Source organism: Mobula birostris, chromosome 1 (genome assembly GCF_030028105.1).
Source record: "Mobula birostris isolate sMobBir1 chromosome 1, sMobBir1.hap1, whole genome shotgun sequence".
NCBI classification, from domain to species: Eukaryota; Metazoa; Chordata; class Chondrichthyes; order Myliobatiformes; family Myliobatidae; genus Mobula; species Mobula birostris.
This window is the reverse complement of record NC_092370.1, coordinates 205,000,788-205,018,291: the sequence shown is the minus strand read 5'-3', so window position 1 is coordinate 205,018,291 and position 17,504 is coordinate 205,000,788. Positions and strand designations below refer to the sequence as shown.

General features: G+C 38.5%; 1 protein-coding gene across 2 annotated transcripts in view; it reads left to right on the top strand.

Moving 5' to 3' along the window:
- The window catches only part of adss1 (adenylosuccinate synthase 1), a 52,461-nt gene that overhangs the window by 4,808 nt on the left and 30,149 nt on the right, over positions 1-17,504 (top strand). The window contains exons 2-6 of one of the 2 annotated variants that reach the window (XM_072269566.1): positions 8,960-9,062; positions 10,030-10,092; positions 15,143-15,193; positions 15,356-15,422; positions 16,315-16,422. In XM_072269566.1, coding sequence (XP_072125667.1) covers positions 8,960-9,062; positions 10,030-10,092; positions 15,143-15,193; positions 15,356-15,422; positions 16,315-16,422 — 392 coding nt within the window. Of the gene's footprint in view, positions 1-8,959; positions 9,063-10,029; positions 10,093-15,139; positions 15,194-15,355; positions 15,423-16,314; positions 16,423-17,504 lie in introns of both variants that reach the window. The other variant, XM_072269560.1, reaches the window with a different exon arrangement.

The window sequence follows — 17,504 nt, the reverse complement described above, 5'->3', positions numbered from 1 at the left end:
AGCATCAACTTGGGTGTTCAACCAGTGTGCAAAAGGCAACAAACAGTGCAAATACAGAAAGAAAATAAATAAGCAATAAATACAGTATCGTGAACATGAGATGAAGAGTTATTGAAAGTGAGTCCATTGGTTGTGGGGCAACAATGGGACAAGTGAAGCTGAGTGAAGTTATCCCCTTCAGTTCAAGAGCCTGATGAGGGGTATTAACTGTTTCTGAACGTGGTGCTGTGAGTCCTGAGGCTCCTGTACCACCTTCTTGATGGCAGCAGCGAGAAGGGAGCATGGCCTGAGTGATGGGGATCCCTGATGACGTATGCTGCTTTCCTGCGACACTGCTTCATACAGATGTGCTTTACCTGTGATGAATTGGCCCATACCCACTAATTTTTGTGGGATTTTCCATTAATGAGTATCTGCGTTTTCACACCAGGCTGTGATGCAGCCAGTCAATATACTCTCCACTACGCATCTACAGAAGTTTGTCAAAGTTTTAGATGTCATGCTGAAGGAAGTGGAGGCACTGCCATGCTTCCTTGGTAATTGCACTTGTGTGCTGGGCGCAGGACAGGCTCCTCTGAAATAATAACACTGAGGAAATTAAAGTTGTTGACCCTCTTCACCTCTGATGAGAACTAGCTCATGGACCTCTGGTTTCCTCCTCCTAAAGTCAACAGTCCAATCTGTGGTCTTGCTGACATGGAGTAAGAGGTCATTGTTATGACACCACTCAGCCAAATTTTTAATCTCCCTCCTACATGCTGATTCATCACCACCTTTGATTCAGCCTACCATAGTGGTGTCATCAGCAAACTTGAATTATGGCATTACAGCTGTGTTTAGCCACACACTCATAAGTTTAAAGCGAGCAGAGCAGGAGGCTAAGCACACAGCCTCTTGGTACACTTGCGCTGATGGAGATTGTGGAGGTGATGGTTTTGCCAATCCGAACTGACTAGGGTCTGCAAGTGAGGAAATCGAGGATTCATTTTCAAAGGAATTATTGAGGGATAAGTTTTGTAGCTTATTGATTAGTTTTGAGGGGATGATAGTATTGAATGCTTAGCTGTAGTCAATGCAATTTTACTATCCAGATGCTCCATGGTTGAGTGAAGAGCCAGTAAAATGGCATCTGCTGTTGAATTATTGTGACAGTAAGCAAATTGGAGTGGATCCAAGTCACTTCTCAGACAGGAGTTGATAATGTTTCATCATCAAACTCTCAAAGCATTTCATCACAGTCAGTAAAAGTGCTACTGGATGATAGTCTTTGAGGCACATTGCCATATTCTTCTTAGGCACTGGTATAATTGAAGCCTGCTTGAAGTAGGTGGGTACCTCAGACTGCTGAAGCGAGAGGTTGAAGGTATCAGTGAACACTCCAGCCAATTGATCAATGTAGGTCTTTACTACTTGGTCAAGTACCCCTTCTGGGCCAGATGCTTTCCTTCGGTACACCTTCCTGAAGGGTGCTTTCATGTTGGCCTCCGAGACTAAAATCACAGGGTCATCATGGGCTGTGGGAGATCATGAAGGTGCCTCCCTGTTTTGATAGTCAAGGCAAGTATGAAAGGCACTGAACTCATCTGGGAGCAAAACCTTGTCGCCTATGTCACTTGGTTTCACTTTGTAGGAGGTGATAGCATTAATGACCTTTACAGTTATCAAGCATCCTTCAGTGATTCAAGTTTGGTCTGGAATTGCACCTTCATGTGTGAGGTGGCTTTCCGGAGCTCGTACATGGTCCTCTTGTATTTTACTCGGTCACCAGACCTGTATGCCACTGAACTGGCCCTCAACGGATTGCAGATTGTTAACAAGTATATTGCATCAGAAAATGCAATTGGTTAGAATGTGGACAAGGCTTTTATTGCCATGGAGCAGGAATACAATCCAGTTGATTTCTGTGTTAAAGCATTTCTAAAGTAAATTTCTATCAGTTTGAAAGTCATGTAATAGAAGAACAATTTATAATTACTAGAATTGAATTGTTCCATTTCAGTGCTTTTTCTATCAAACTGGGATTTTAAGACTGGTGGTTGTATTGACAAAGGAATATACAGTGGAAGTCAGAAGTTTACATACACTTAGGTTGAAGTCATTAAAACTCATTGTTTAACCACTCCATAGATTTCATATTAGCAAACTATAGTTTTGGCAACACGTTGTGGATGACTACTTTGTGCATGACACGAATAATTTTTCCAACAATTGTTTAGAGACAGATTGTTTCACTTTTAATTAACTATATCACAATTCCAGTGGGTCAGAAGTTTACAAACAAAATCAAAAGAAATCAGCCAAGACGTCAGAAAAAAAATTGTGGACCTCCACAAGTCTGGTTCATCCTTGGGAGCAATTTCCAAATGCCTGAAGGTACCACGTTCATCTGTACAAACAATAGTACACAAGTATAGACATCATGGGACAATGCAGCCATCATACCGCTCAGGAAGGAGACGCATTCTGTCTCCTAGAGATGAACGTACTTTGGCACAAAAAGTGCAAATCAATCCCGGAACAACAGCAAAGGACCTTGTGAAGATTCTGGAGGAAACAGGTAGACAAATATCTAAATCTGCAGTAAAACAAGTCCTATATCGACGAAATCTGAAAGGCTGCTCAGCAAGGAAGAAGCCACTGCTCCAAAACTGCCATAAAAAAAAAAACAGACTACAGTTTCCAAGTGTACATGGGGACAAAGATCTTACTTGAGAAATGTCCTCTGGTCTAATGAAACAAAAGTTGAACTGTTTGGCCATAATGACCATTGTTATGTTTGGAGGAAAAAGGGTGAGGCTTGCAAGCTGAAGAACACTATCCCAACCGTGAAGCATGGGGGTGGCAGCATCATGTTGTGAGGGTGCTTTGCTGCAGGAGGGACTGGTGCACTTCAGAAAATAGATGGCATCATGAGGAAGGAAAATTATGTGGATATATTGAAGCAACATCTCAAGACATCAGCCAGGAAGTTAAAGCTCAGTCGTAAATGGGTCTTTCAAATGGAGAATTACCCCAAGCATACCTCCAAAGTTGTGGCAAAATTGCTTAAGGACAACAAAGTCAAGGTATTGGAGTGGCCATCACAAAACCCTGACCTCAATTTGATTTAAAAAAAAAAAAAAAAAAAAAAATTGTGGGCTGAACTGAAAAAGTGTGTGTGAGCAAGGAGGCCTACAAACCTGACTCAGTTACACCAGTTCTGTCTGGAGGAATGGAACAAAATTCCAGCAACTTATTATGAGAAGCTTGTGGAAGGCTACCCAAAATACTTGACCCAAGTTAAACAATTTAAAGGCAATGCTACCAAATACTAACAAAGTGTCTGTAAACTTCTAACCCACTGGGAATGTGATGAAAGAAATAAAAGCTGAAATAAAACATTCTCTCTACTATTATTCTGATATTTCACATTCTTAAAATAAATAGTAATCCTAACTGACTTAAGACAGGGAATGTTTTCTAGGATTAAATGTCAGGAACTGTGAAAAACTGAGTTTAAATGTATTTGGCTAGGGTGTATGTAAACTTCTGACTTCAACTGTAAAATCTGAATTACTAAATGTCTTGTACTTTGAAAACCTTTCATTGCTTAACATTCGCTATTAATGCTAACCTTTGGTCACTGGGCAGCCCCTGGATAGAGCAGAATGTAGATTATCATCCAGCATTTTGTCTCATCAGTTGTATACCTCAGAGTTCATTAAGCATTGGTAAAGTAAATAGGCCGATTTGTGCTTTAAGTGTTGTTTGAGCATTTAACGAGATCCAGAGTGATCAGAAAATATATGCCTATATAAATGAAGGGAAGGTGAAAACTTCCACCCGTTAATGCCAGAGTGCAAATTCTAATGATTGATGGGAGTTTTAGTACTGGTAGGCTGTTTGTACGGAAGTAACTCCACACCAGCCTTCAGAGCCAGGGACAGTACAATATGGCTTGGTGTCAGAATTGAAATCAATTTATAATAATAAGTTTATGATATTAAATTTACTGTGAACTTTGAGGTTGCTGTTGCAGCTTTTTGCTTGACTGTGGCACACGATGCAGCACAGGTGGGAAATACCTTGGTTTACTGGAAGCAAGATACATTATTTCTTCTAGGCCTTCTGTGTTGTCTGCTATTCCATTCCTCATCTCAACACTTAAAAAGATGTTCATTTTTCTGATCTGCTATTCTTTCTTCTAATGTCCCAACACTATGAACAATCTCCCATGTTGTATATTCGAGAGGAGAGACCATCTACATTTGCAAAAGAGTGCATTATTTTTAAAAGCAACCTAGCAGTCACCACAGCCAAAAATTGGCTTAAAAGAAACTGTTATGGGCTTAAAACAACAAACCAAGGATATCCCTGAATGCAGTTTAGGTTCCTTCTAAATAAATGTTGCATTCGTATATGTTGTCACTTGATAACTTGATATGGTATTAAATTGATTGTAGCAGTTACTAAGTACAATTTCCACATTAAATCCAAGAATCCTAATTTATATTTATTTATTGACTTTCAAATACCTTAGATTTGCTTCAATATTGTGACCTGAACAATTCACTTCACTTGAATCACAGCATGATGTTTATGCTGATTTTTTTAATACTAGAAAAACATTAAACGTGAGTTAACTTTCTAACCCAAATTTTATTTTATTTTCCCAAGATTCAAATTGGTATGTCCATCCCATATCTTTCACAATCCTCTATTAAAATGCAGGTTGTTTATTCAACATGTTCTACACTTAAGCACCGTTATCTTGCTGTTTATTAAGCCAAAATACCTGGTCCAGTTTTTCCTTGTGGAGTAGCTAAAGGTCAGATTGGAGTGCTAAGTAAGAACTTGAGAAGGTCAGTTAAATGTTTGTTGTTGGCAGCCACACAAGATTTAAATCCATGTCATTAGTCACACCAGACATATCAAGGTTTCATTGCATGATTAGACGTTATTATAAACTCATTCGGAAACTCAATCCCAATTGATTTTTGAGATCGAAGTTTAAAAAAAAAAGCTTCAGAAAGCTGTTTAAGTATTTTTTTAAATATTGTCAGACTACTTGTGTGGCTTTTCTACATACTACCATTAGTGAAGTCATATTTCTGTGCCAAATGGTGATTTCTGAAATACAATACATGAATAATATGTACAAGGATGGGAATCAGTTTCAGCGAGTCTCAGACGTGTGATAAAATAATATTTTTTTTGTTTAAATTCTTATGTAGCTGTGTTGTACAGATGGGAGTACTGAAGCCAGTTTCCTCAGCCAGACCACCGTGATTTGTACTGGTTTGTAGTATACAGCAATGGCATACCCACTGCTCCAGAAAATGAATGATGTGCAGACGCACACAAAAAAAAACATTTAATGCATTCTCCTTGGTAGAGACACTAAAGAGCTATTCCACTATGACAGAGTTCTGATGCCAGTGGACTGAACCTCCCGCTCTGCCCGCTGGACTCAACACTTGAGCCAGCGACAGCTCTGAAACATGCTGAGCTGATGGGCAAATGCACACTGAATCTGACCCTTCAGCTCTACACACTAGGAATGCCTGGCATACAAGGATTAAGGTTATTCAGATAAGATTCATTGAAAAAATGTTCAACTTAAGTTCGATTTGTTTCTTTATTTCACATTATATTTATTAATTCAGTTTTCAACTGAAATGATTGTTTGAATTACTTAAACTGTTTGAAATTATTTTAGTTATCTTTAAATTTAAACAGCGGCATCATCCTGAAGGCCATCAGGTCTGAGGTGGGCTAGGATGGGATTCAGGATCCACTGAAAGGCTGGTTGCTACTTGCATCTCACAGCCTTAAGGAAGAATTGCAGAGTGGGTATCGCCATCTGGCCCATCTGCCAGGCACGTGCAGCCACAGGGTTAGTGTACAGGGCGTTGGTAGTCCACAGGCTGGATAGAGCACCACCTGGTCCAGTACACTGTATTGGTTTATTATTGTCACATGTACCAACATACAGTGCATTGAGGTAGAAAAAGATAAAACAATAACATACGGAATATACTGTAACAGCTACAAAGAAAGTAGAGATAAATAATAAAATGCAAGATCGTAACAAGCTAGATTGTGAGGTGAGGAATCCGTCTTATCATGCAAGAGGTCTGTTCAAGAGTCTGAGAACAGCAGAATTGAAGTTATCCTTTAGCCTGGTGGTATGAGTTTTTGAGGCTTTTGTAATTTCTGCCTGATGTGATTGGGGAGTGAAATGTCCAAAGTGGGCAGAGTCTTTGATTAGGTCGCTACTTTACTGAGGGTACTTGAGATGCTAACCTTGAATCGAGTAAAACAATCTACTGACCAAAGGCAACCCAAGTGATAACAGGGCAGGAAGTGAAAAATCACGTGGGACATTATAAAGTAATTCCTGTGGAAAAAGTACTAGAGCCAGAGATGAGACATTGACGCTAATGTTAATGCTACAGGGAACAGCAAGACTTGGGCAGCAGAATTCCTTAACTAGGTCAGGAAAAAAAAAACATTCTTCCTTCAAGCCCATGGGAATTCCAGAAAGCTTTTAAGTTGTTGAAATGGCCTTAGCTGTTTCTTCCTGCTCAGCTATTCTCCCCATGGTTTGGAATTAGGAATTAGCACCTACAATCTCCCAATTCAAAAATTAAAATTCCATTGCACTCTAAGTAATATCATTGGGGGATAAGTGTCCCTGCCTTTCAGAACAAATAATCCTTATGAGTTTGTTGTGAGATAACTTTCCTATTCCTTGGCATCTTATGTTAACTACCCATTCCCACTAAACACTTCCCCACCTCATGTGTCTGTATTTGTTACAGCTGTTATCCAAAATTAATATATACCTGAATAGTCTATGTATTGATCACGATATTCATTTTTTCACCTGCAGCCTTTTGAAGTGGTCTGGTCTTTCCCCAGATTGGAACTCTATGTGTTTTGTCACGTGGAGTCTAATACTAAGGCTACGTCCACACTAGACCAGATAATTTTGAAAACGCCGGTTTCGAGTAAAAATGACAGGCGTCCACACTATGCGTTTTTCAAAATATCTCTGTCCACATTAAAACGGATATTTGGGCAAATCTACTCCTACTGGGCATGCACAGACACATCTACAGAAAACAAGCGAAGAGGAAATGGTATAATTTACGTTTCCGCAGCGGTGTTGTGCTATTTCCATTGGTCAAAAACAACAACAGCGAAAGAAAGTTTTCAACAATGTCTTCGAGGAATATAAAGAAAACCTCCGCTGGAAAAAGCAGACCGGACTTCTTTGTTTAGACAGACAATGAAGTCAAGCTGTTTCTGCAAGTTACGAACGACTACAGAGTCAGCAAAGCAGTGGAGAACGTGGAGATGCTTAACTCCAAACAAGCTATTAACGTAGACAATAAAGTAAACAACACACGCATGAAGCCGTCCTCAACCCAAGATCAACAAGAGAGTGGAATCTTCTGCCACCAGACCTGAGCAGTATTTCTGACATTAATATTTTTAAAGATAGACTCAATCAAGTCAATTTAAGGGATCTAGTCAAAAAAGCTCACTTTACAATTTAACTCTCACTCCGTTCACACCGACTGCGCATTATAACAGCTGCCCCGCAGTACCAAGCAGAAGCAGAAAAAGCATTGTTGTGTTGTTATGACAGTGTTTTTAAATATCTCAGCTTACCCCATCCACACTACAACGCGCAACATTCGTTTTCAAATTTACACACTCTGGAGAGTGTTTTAGAAAAGCTCCGTTTTCGGGGGATGAAAACGCTGCTTCAATGTGGACAGAGGGTCAAAATGAAGAGAAAAAGCTTTGTTTTCAAAATTATCCGACATAGTGTGGACATAGCCTAAGTTATGAAACTCAAAGCTGTGCAACTGTAATGAGTTATGAAGAGAAATTAGTACTTCTCTGAAGGTGGGAGGTAAAGGGGAGGGGTGGAGTTAAACAATATGCATAATGCACTGATGTACAATATATTGTAGTATAGTTCTGTGTATGTTACACTCATGGAGGTTATTGTGCATAATTAGTGACTTCATATGCCATGCAGCATGCAATTGATGTCATGAGCATGCTTTTCACAGGGATTTATTTTGATAAGTAATTTCATTACTTCATAGTCTGCTGCTTCCAACCACTGGGTAACCCAACATTTAATCTCAGAATTTTGCATGCATGGCCCTTAGTGTGAATCTTTGAAGGTTCATCAAAAGGTTAAATTATAATTTCAATAACTTGTGCAAATCCTCATTCCTTATTAGTTAATTCAAGCGTATCATTGCAATTAATGCATACCTCTCCTTTAGGCTCCTCAGCCACAGTATCAACCACCCAATTGTCATTATTTCCATACAATATTGATCTCTGGCCAACTCGCCAGTGTTCTCCGGGCTCTGATGTGAAGCCAGCCAACACCACCTAAACATCCACGGTTTTAACATTCCCTCAGGTCCTGACTAAGACTCTAACCATCAGCCCCACACCTGACAAATAACCTCACTGCGATCTCGCGTCTTGTACATTTAATTGCATCTGAATATATCCAATGGCAGTTCAATAACCTGCATCGTCGGACACTAAAGAAGTGTGCAGAAAGACTTCACAGTTTATGCAACAACCCTTGCGTATCTGTTAGGGCATTTGATGTATGGTTATTTAGGTCGGTGGTCCCCAATCTCCAGGCCGCGGACCGATACGTTGCCGCGAAGAATGCAGCGGTAGCCGTAACACACCCAACACATCTTTAAGAAAAAAGCCGAATCGCCTCTGATCTGGGCCGACATTTACATGCCGGGCAGCATCTAGTTAATTAGCTTGTTTATTTTGGCTTTTTGCTTAAAGATGTGCTGGGTGCGTTACTGTATTTTCACAGTACCTCAACTTGGAAATGACAAAAGTACAACATTTTTCGAGTACAATTTCAGCTTTATAATTTCACTACAAACACTAATTTACAACTTTAACTGTGTTACAGGGTGGAAACAATGCTGGCCACACTGTTGTGGTGGATGGGAAAGAATACAAGTTCCACCTTTTTCCAAGTGGCATTATTAACCCAAGAGCTATTTCATTTTTGGGTAAGTGAACTGATTCAGTGAATATAAAATAAAAGTTTGAATTTAATGTAAATGTGGACAAATGTTACCATTGCTTGGATCAAAATGGGGAGGATCATCCTTTTTCAAACTGTTAAGAAATAGCCTGTGCAAAATACTGTTCACCAGCATTCTTAGATTAGATGGAGAAAATTTGTTTACCAAATCTGTTCTGGAGATTGTTATGTAACTTCTACGGGAAGCTCGAGACATTGAGAGAATGAGGCCAGAGTTCTCAATGATCTCCTTACCAATGACAATAAGCATAGAAATTAGTATACAAACAACAAGGAAAATCAACACTCAGGCAAGAGATTGGTAGGGATCTTTGATCACTGATGTACTTGTTCTCATGTCATTGAGATCCAGAGATGAGATCCATAGAAAAAGGCAACAAGGACAGAAAGATTCTATATATTTGCATTACACAGATGTAACTTAGCACTGTCTTTTTTAGTTAAAGATAATTTGATATATAGTACATTTAACAAGAACATCTTAACTCAAATAGTTGTACCCAAGAATGTACAAAAAATGATAATGTAGTTCATTATTTTCAGAAAAAGTTGGACATTAATTTGCAGAGATGAGAGGATGTTACTGAAGCATAATTGAACTGCAGAGAGTGGCTAACAAAATTGTTAAAACCCTATCCTCTATACAGATATAAATAAAACTGAAGCAGATTTTAAAGTCGTTTCATGTCATACTGGGGAAAATTATTATCTTCAAAGAACTTGAATTTCACACCAAAGGAACTTAATGCTCAGGGCTCTTTATTCTGCTAGGAAAGTTACGCTTTTGTAGAGAAGGGTGTTCCAGACCATTGACTCTAAGCTGAAATCACCTGAGACTTCTGATAAACTTTTAACTTATTATAATCTTTTAACTTATTATAGATTGCAATATCTAGCTGTACCAATATCTCTCACTATTTTTACTACTTTAGGGAATGGTGTTGTGATACATCTGCCTGGATTGTTTGAAGAAGCTGAGAGAAATGAAAAGAAAGGTATTTTAGTTGGCCTATTAAGCATCATTACTTTGTAACATGCAATAAAATACTCTCTTATGTGACAATATTTCTAAATCTATAGTTTTAGATGTGCAGGAAACACATTTAGTCTCCTGGTTTCATCTGGTCACCTTGGAATACTTACTGCTTAACCTGCCAATTGTAGGCTCAAAAGTAAATGGACAAGATGCATTTTATCTCACTCGGATGTAGCCTCCTCTAGCTAAATATATTCATGTTTAAATGCTTTTTGTCCTTGTCTATAATTATTCTAAACTTAGTGATAGCATGATCACTGCTCCCCAAATGCATGTGTTCTGAAGCATGATTGCTTTCATGTCTGTTCTGTACTTCATTTCTTTGTTGGACTGAAAGCACACTGATCAAGAAAGATTTGTTTTTACTGCTTTTAAGAATTCCTCAGTCCTTTGGCCTTTTTATCCCTGCATATTGGGATAATTGAGGTCCTTTGTTTTCTTAGTTATTGCATCTCTTTGGCTACGTCCACACTAGACCGGATAAATCCGTAACCAAAGCTTTTCCTCTTCGTTTTGACCCTCCACACACATTGAAACGGCATTTTCCTCCCCCGAAAACAGAGCTTTTCTAAAACACTCCCCAGAGTGTTTAAATCTGAAAATGCCAGTTGGCCGTTGTAGTGTGTACAGGGTAACTGGCTAATCTTAAAAACACTGTCATGATGTGCCGGAACAAATGGTGGCAGCTGCGTGGCATTTCATTGTTTTCTTGAACGCATCCTCCAACACCATAACAATATCTGACAATAGATGTGTAACATCCTAATGTAACATTGTATGGAAATACAAGATAACACTGATGCAGACATGTTTTACACATTTAGCAAGGTGCTTTATTAATGTATTGCTTGTGCAAACATTCAATAGATGCAATTGTCACTTTTGCCCAGTAACTTATTTTATTGCACATGTTAAAAATACAGCAAAATAATGAAACAAAGGCATGGCAAAAGTAAAGGCAAACAAATGAGGTAACAGCAAATTTCACTTTTGCCCAGTAACAAGCCTTATTGCATTTAGTTGTAGCTGAAGGAGGTGATGGGCAGATAAGGAGATAAGGGGAACTGGAGATGATGAAAGAGGTCTGGGGTCATTACTGGAAATTTGAGAAATCGATGTTCATGCTGTCAAGTTGGAGGTGTTGTTCCTCCAACCCAAGTATGCTTTTTAAGGGAGTCTTCTGTTATTGTCACCATATCATAGTTTCGCAAGCGTAATTACTATTTCAGTTTATCAATCTTTTTAAAATCACTTTGTAGGTTTTTTTTACATGTATTGTCAAATACTAGAGGGAAATTGTCAAATATTAGAGGGACACACAAAAAAGTTGCTTGAATTTCCAGCATCTGCAGAATTCCTCATGTTTGCATTGAAATATTAGAGGGCGTAGCTTTAATATGAGAGAAGGAATTTTTAAAGAAGGTATATGAGACAAGTTTTTTGTAACACAGAAAGTAGCAGTTTTCTGAAATGTGTTGCCAAAGGATGTAGTGGAAGCAGATATGACAGCAGTGTTTAAAAGGCCTTTAAACATTCAGACAAGCAGGGAATGAAGGAATATAGATCATGTGCGGGCAAATGAGCAGTTTAATTTGGCATCATGGAAATTGCTTGGGCCCTGGTAGAGATATTTAAATCATCCTTGGGGACAGGTGAAGTACCAGAGGATTGGAAGACAGACAAAGTTGTTCCATTGGTAAGAAAGGCTCTAAAAATGATAGGAAGTTATAGGCCAGTGAGTATGACATCTGTAGTGGGAAAGCTATTAGAAGTTGTTCTAAGGGACCAGATATATGAGTATTCATGTAGACATGGACAGGTTAGGGATAGTCAGCCTGGCATTGTACGTGGTATGTCATGTCTAACCAATCTTAGAGTTTTTCGAGGAAGTTACCAGGAAAATTGATAAAGGCAAGGCAGTGGATCTTGTCTACATGGATTTAGCAAGGCATTTGACAAGGTCTGGCATGGGAGTTTGGTCAAGAAGGTTCAGTCACTCAGCATTCAAGATGACGTAGTAATTTGGATTAGATGTTGGCTTAGGTGGGAGAAGCCAGAGAGTGGTAGTCTCTCGGACTGGAGCACTATGACTAGAGATATGCCACAGGGATCAGTGCTGAGTACATTGTGGTTTGTTTGTATCAGTGATCTGGATGATAATATGGTTAATTGGATCAACAAATTTGCAGATTGCACCAAGTTTGGAAGTGTAGTGGACAGCGAGGAAGATTATCTGAGTCTGGACCAGCTGGATAAATGGGCTGAAAAATGACAGATGGAATTTAATGCAGATAAATGTGAGGGGTTGTACTTAAGTAGAACCAACTGGTGTAGATCTTACACAGTGAACGCTCGGGCACTGAGGAGTACTGTAAAACAAAGGGATCTGAGAATACGGGTCCATAATTCATTGAAAGTGGCATCATAAATCAATAGGGCTATAAAGAAAGCTTTTGGCACATTGGCCTTCATAGGTCAATGTATTGACTATAGGAGATAGGAAGTTATGTTGAAGTTGTATAAGATGTTGGTGAGGTCTAATTTGGAGTATTGTGTGCTGTTTTGGTCACCTACCTACAGGAAAGAAGCAAATCAGTTTAAAAGAGTACAGAGAAAATTTACAAAGATGTTGCTGGGACTGGCGGACCTGAGCTATAAGGAAAGATTGAATAGGTTAGGACTTTATTGCTTGGAGCATAGAAGATTGAAGGGAGATTTGATAGCGATATACAAAATTGAAGGGTATGATAGGGTAAATGCAAGCAGGCTTTTTCCACTGAGGTTGGGTGGGACTACAACTAGAGGTCATGGGTTAAGGGTGAAAATTTTAAGAGGAACATGAGGGGAGACCTTTTCATTCAGAGGTTCATGAGAGCATGGAATGAGCTGCTAGTGCAAGTGATGCATGCACGCTTGATTTCAACATTTAAGAGAAGTTTGGATAGGTACGTGGATGGTAGTGTTGTGGAGAACTATGGTCCTGGTGCAGGTTGATAGTAGGCAGTTTAAATGGTACAACATGGACTAGATGGGCTGAAGATCCTGTTTCTGTGTTGTATTTTTCTCTGACTCTCTGTTAGCCTCCTGTATCATTCCAAAAATATCCAAAGCAAGCGCAAAGGACACCACCGTCTCTTCTTACAGCACCTTTTACAGCTTTCAAGATTGATCATTAAATTCAATAGTGAATAAATATCAATTCCAATTTTATATTTCATATTTTTAGCAGTCACAACATTTCCCTACTCTAATAATTCATAGAGCATAAAACAGTACAGCACAGGCCTTTTGGCCCATGATGTCAAGCCAACCTTTTAACCTACTCCAACATGAATCTAGCCCTTCCATCCTACATAGCACATCATTTTCTTTCATCCATGTACCTTACTAACAGTCATTTAATGTTTCTAATGTATCAGCCTCTACCACCATCCCTTGGCAGTGCATTCCATGTACTTAACACACTCTGTGTTTTTAAAAAAAAACTACCTTTGACATTCCCCCTTCCCCCTTTACATTCCTCCAATCACCTTTAAACTATGACCCTTGTATTAGCTATTACCATCCTGGGTACAAGATTCTGGCTGTTCACTCTATCTATTTTTGCACCTTAATCTAATTTAATCCTTGATGCAAGTGTAAAAGGATTACAAAGCATCATTCCGACCCCTTCCGGATACCACACTTATGTAGTCTTTGCAGTCTACATAACTTTACTAAAAGGATTCCAATGATCAGGAACTTTAATTATGCTATGGTTGTTCTCTTTGGAACAGAGGGATTGCAAGGAGATCTCATGGAAGTGTTTAAAATTGTGAAGGGTATAAATGGAGTAGGTAGAGAAAAACTGTTCCTATTAATGGAGGACTCATGAACCAGAGGACAAAGAATGAAGATGATCTGCAGAAGATCCAAAACTGATGAGATTAAAGTCTGGGATAAGTGGCTAGGAGAGTTGTGAAGGCAGATTCAATTGTAGTTATCTGAAAGGAATGAATTTGCAGACATTTGGGGAGAGAGCAGGGGAGTACGCTTGGTTTGATTATTCTAGTGCCAATATAGATTTGTGAGTCAAATGGCATCCCACATGCTATAACCATCCTGTGATTCTTTAAACGTGTCATGAAACTTGTGGGTCAGCTCCCACACAACTGGCTTTATTTTAGTCTAGTAGAAACTCTGCTGGGAAAAAATTATTGACCTATGTCTTAAATGTCTTTTTGGGTTTATTCTTGTCACATGTACCGAGATACAATAGAAAGCTTTTGTCTTATGTGTCATCCAGACAGATCATGCCAAACATTGTCACATTATAGTACAGGTGTCCCCCGCTTTATGAAGGTTTGCTTTACGCCACTTCGCTTTTACAAAAGACCTGCATTAGTACTTGTTTTCACTAACGGAAAGAAATCCAAAGAGGATTTTTGCTTTTATGAAAGAAGGCGCCCGCTTTAAACTTGTGTTTACCCTGAGAAAGACTACCATGACCATGAAGCCTTGCGCGGGCAGGTGTGTGTGCATGCATGTATGTGCCGATTTTTCTTCTACAAATCGGTTTTAGCTAAATCTTCCCGATTCTGGTAAGTGAAACTACACTGTACATATGTTATTTCTACTTTATATAGGGTGTGTATTTATCATATCATTCCTGCTTTTACTACATGTTAGTGTTATTTTAGGTTTTATGTGCTATTTGGTATGATTTGGTAGGATTTTTTTGGGTCTGGGAACGCTCAAAAATTTTTCCCATATAAATTAATGGTAATTGCTTCTTCACTTTCCGCCATTTCGGCTTATGAAAGGTTTCATTGGAACGCTGTACTTTCGGATAGCGGTGGAAACCTGTAGTAAAGAAGAAACAGAGTTACGGCTACGGAGAAAGGCCAGCATTGGTAGACCAAACAAAAGCGTAAGGGCTATGGTGAAGCAAGAATTCATCCTTTAGCATATGAATGATGTTTTAAATTCTGCATTTATCTCCTTTCTTCAAATGCATTTTTTTTCAGCAGGCTTAAAAGAATGGGAGAAGAGACTCGTTGTTTCAGACAGAGCACATTTAGGTAAGTTAATTTAAAGCTTCTCAGCAACATTTCAAAGGTGTAAAACTTCAAATATCGTGCCAACAATGCTTTAATGTTTTCTCTCAGACCTAGAAAACAGAAAATATACCTATTGAAACTTTTGTTTTGAACTCAACATTATTTTTCTATTTAATTTGACAGTGTTTGATTTTCATCAAGCAGTTGATGGGCTCCAAGAAATCCAGCGGCAAGAGCAAGAGGGGAAAAAGTAAAAAGTGTCTCAGTGTTAAATGTGTGCTGCAACAGAATATTAGATCTTAGCACATGTTAATAACTCAGTCAATGTGTACTGCTAAACTCCACTTACTTTGTAGAGTTGCTTCTGATTGTAAAAGTATGACTGTCGGCATCTAATAATTCTGATGTATGAAATACTAAGAATCCCTTTGAAGGTCTGTTTTCATTGTTACATGGCTGATTTCAGTACCAAGTAACAATAGGGAAACTGAATTAAACATCAAAATTTAAATGGTATAACCCGCTATAACAATTCAGCATGGTAGTGATGATTGTGCTGTATGTTTGTATTGTGTGTTGACGAAGTTGGAAGAAATACCTAGAATCAGTTGAATCAATGTAAGTATCTCCTGTGTAGCTACATGAAAATGCCTCCAATTAGTTAACCCCTTCACCCCTACTGGGGCATAGGCTGCTGACAGCAGCTCGCCAGAGTCCTTTACCCTGAGCCAGTCTTACAGCTAAATTTTCAAATAGTGGTCACAAATGCTGTTTATAATGAGTCTGTTTTTAGGTCAGATGTAGATAGACTCATTTTTAGGTACACTGTGAGGCTAACCAATATCAGTGAAAATCTGCTAACCCTGACTAACAAAGTTGAAAACATATCCTTAAGTTAACTTCAGAAATTAAATATCATATTAGTAGAACAACTTTTGTCGGAAAGGGAGTGGATCATAATGCAGAATAAATTGAAATGATGTATTCTATTTGCCACAATCTTGAAAAAAACTTTTTTTTAATCATTGTCTTGTGTAACTAACTAACATAAATAGATAACTGTGGTTGCACTTGTGTTATGTAAAATATAAAGGAGACTTCTTGTACACAGTACAGTGAAGAATTATATGTTATTCTTCTAGTATTGGCACAACAAAGAAAGGAATAGGACCAACATATTCTTCAAAAGCAGCTCGAACTGGTCTTCGTGTCTGTGACCTTTTGGCTGACTTCAATGACTTCAGTGCCAGGTAACCAAAACTGTGGTTAAACATCAGAATTTAAATGGAATAACCGACTATAACATGGTAGTGATGGTTGTGCTGCATGTCTGTATTGTGTGTTGACCAAATTAGAAGAAATACCAATTAACAGTTGAATGTTAGTAAGCAACTCCCATGTAGCTACTTGGAAATAGGTTTTGTAATAAGTTGTTTGATATTGGCTAAGCATTGCTAAATTTGATAAAGGAGGAGAAAAATAGATTTAAAGCAGAAAATTGGTGCAAAGCAAATAATAGATACTTTTAGTGCTGATTTAACAAAAACCTACTGAACTTACTTGTTATAACTTCTGTCTAAGTGTGATTTAGTCAATGCAAAAGTTGATATTTTATTTCAAAAACTTACTTGTATTTCAGAAAATATTTGTCTGAAATGACAATATTATGCTTATAAGGACAATTAATGCTGACCATTACTAAATGCAGATAATTTTTAACTCTGTATTCTGATCAATGAAGGTCTGACAGCAGTGGGGCATTGAGTTAAACTTTGAACTTGCACATGATGATCAAGTACATAAAATTATGAAAGGCATTTATAGATGAGACAATAAGACACTTTTCTCCATAGCAGAGTAGTCTGGAACTAGAGGGCTTAAGATTAGAGAAGATCGCGGCAAAGTTGTTTCACCTAGAGCGAGGATTCCCAACTTGGGGTCCGTGGCTTAAAAAAAGGTTGTGAACCTCTGACCTACAGGGTTATTAGAATCCGGGATGCATTAACTGCCAGAGATTCTCATGACATTAAAGAAGTATTTGAATGATTCAAAGTCAAAGTACATTTATTATCAAAGTATGCATACAATATGCAACCCTAATGCGAGATTCATCATCCCACAGACAGCCATGAAACAAAGAAATACCATGGAACCCATTCAAAGAAAATATCAAGTACCCAGCGCACAAAAAAGAACAAATAGTGCAAATGGCAAAAAAACGAGTGAAAAACACAGAATATAAAACATCAAACTATAGAGTCATTGAAACAGTCTAGGAACGTTAAGGAAGAGGTGCAGTCGACGTTTCAGGCCGAGACCCTTCGTCAGGACT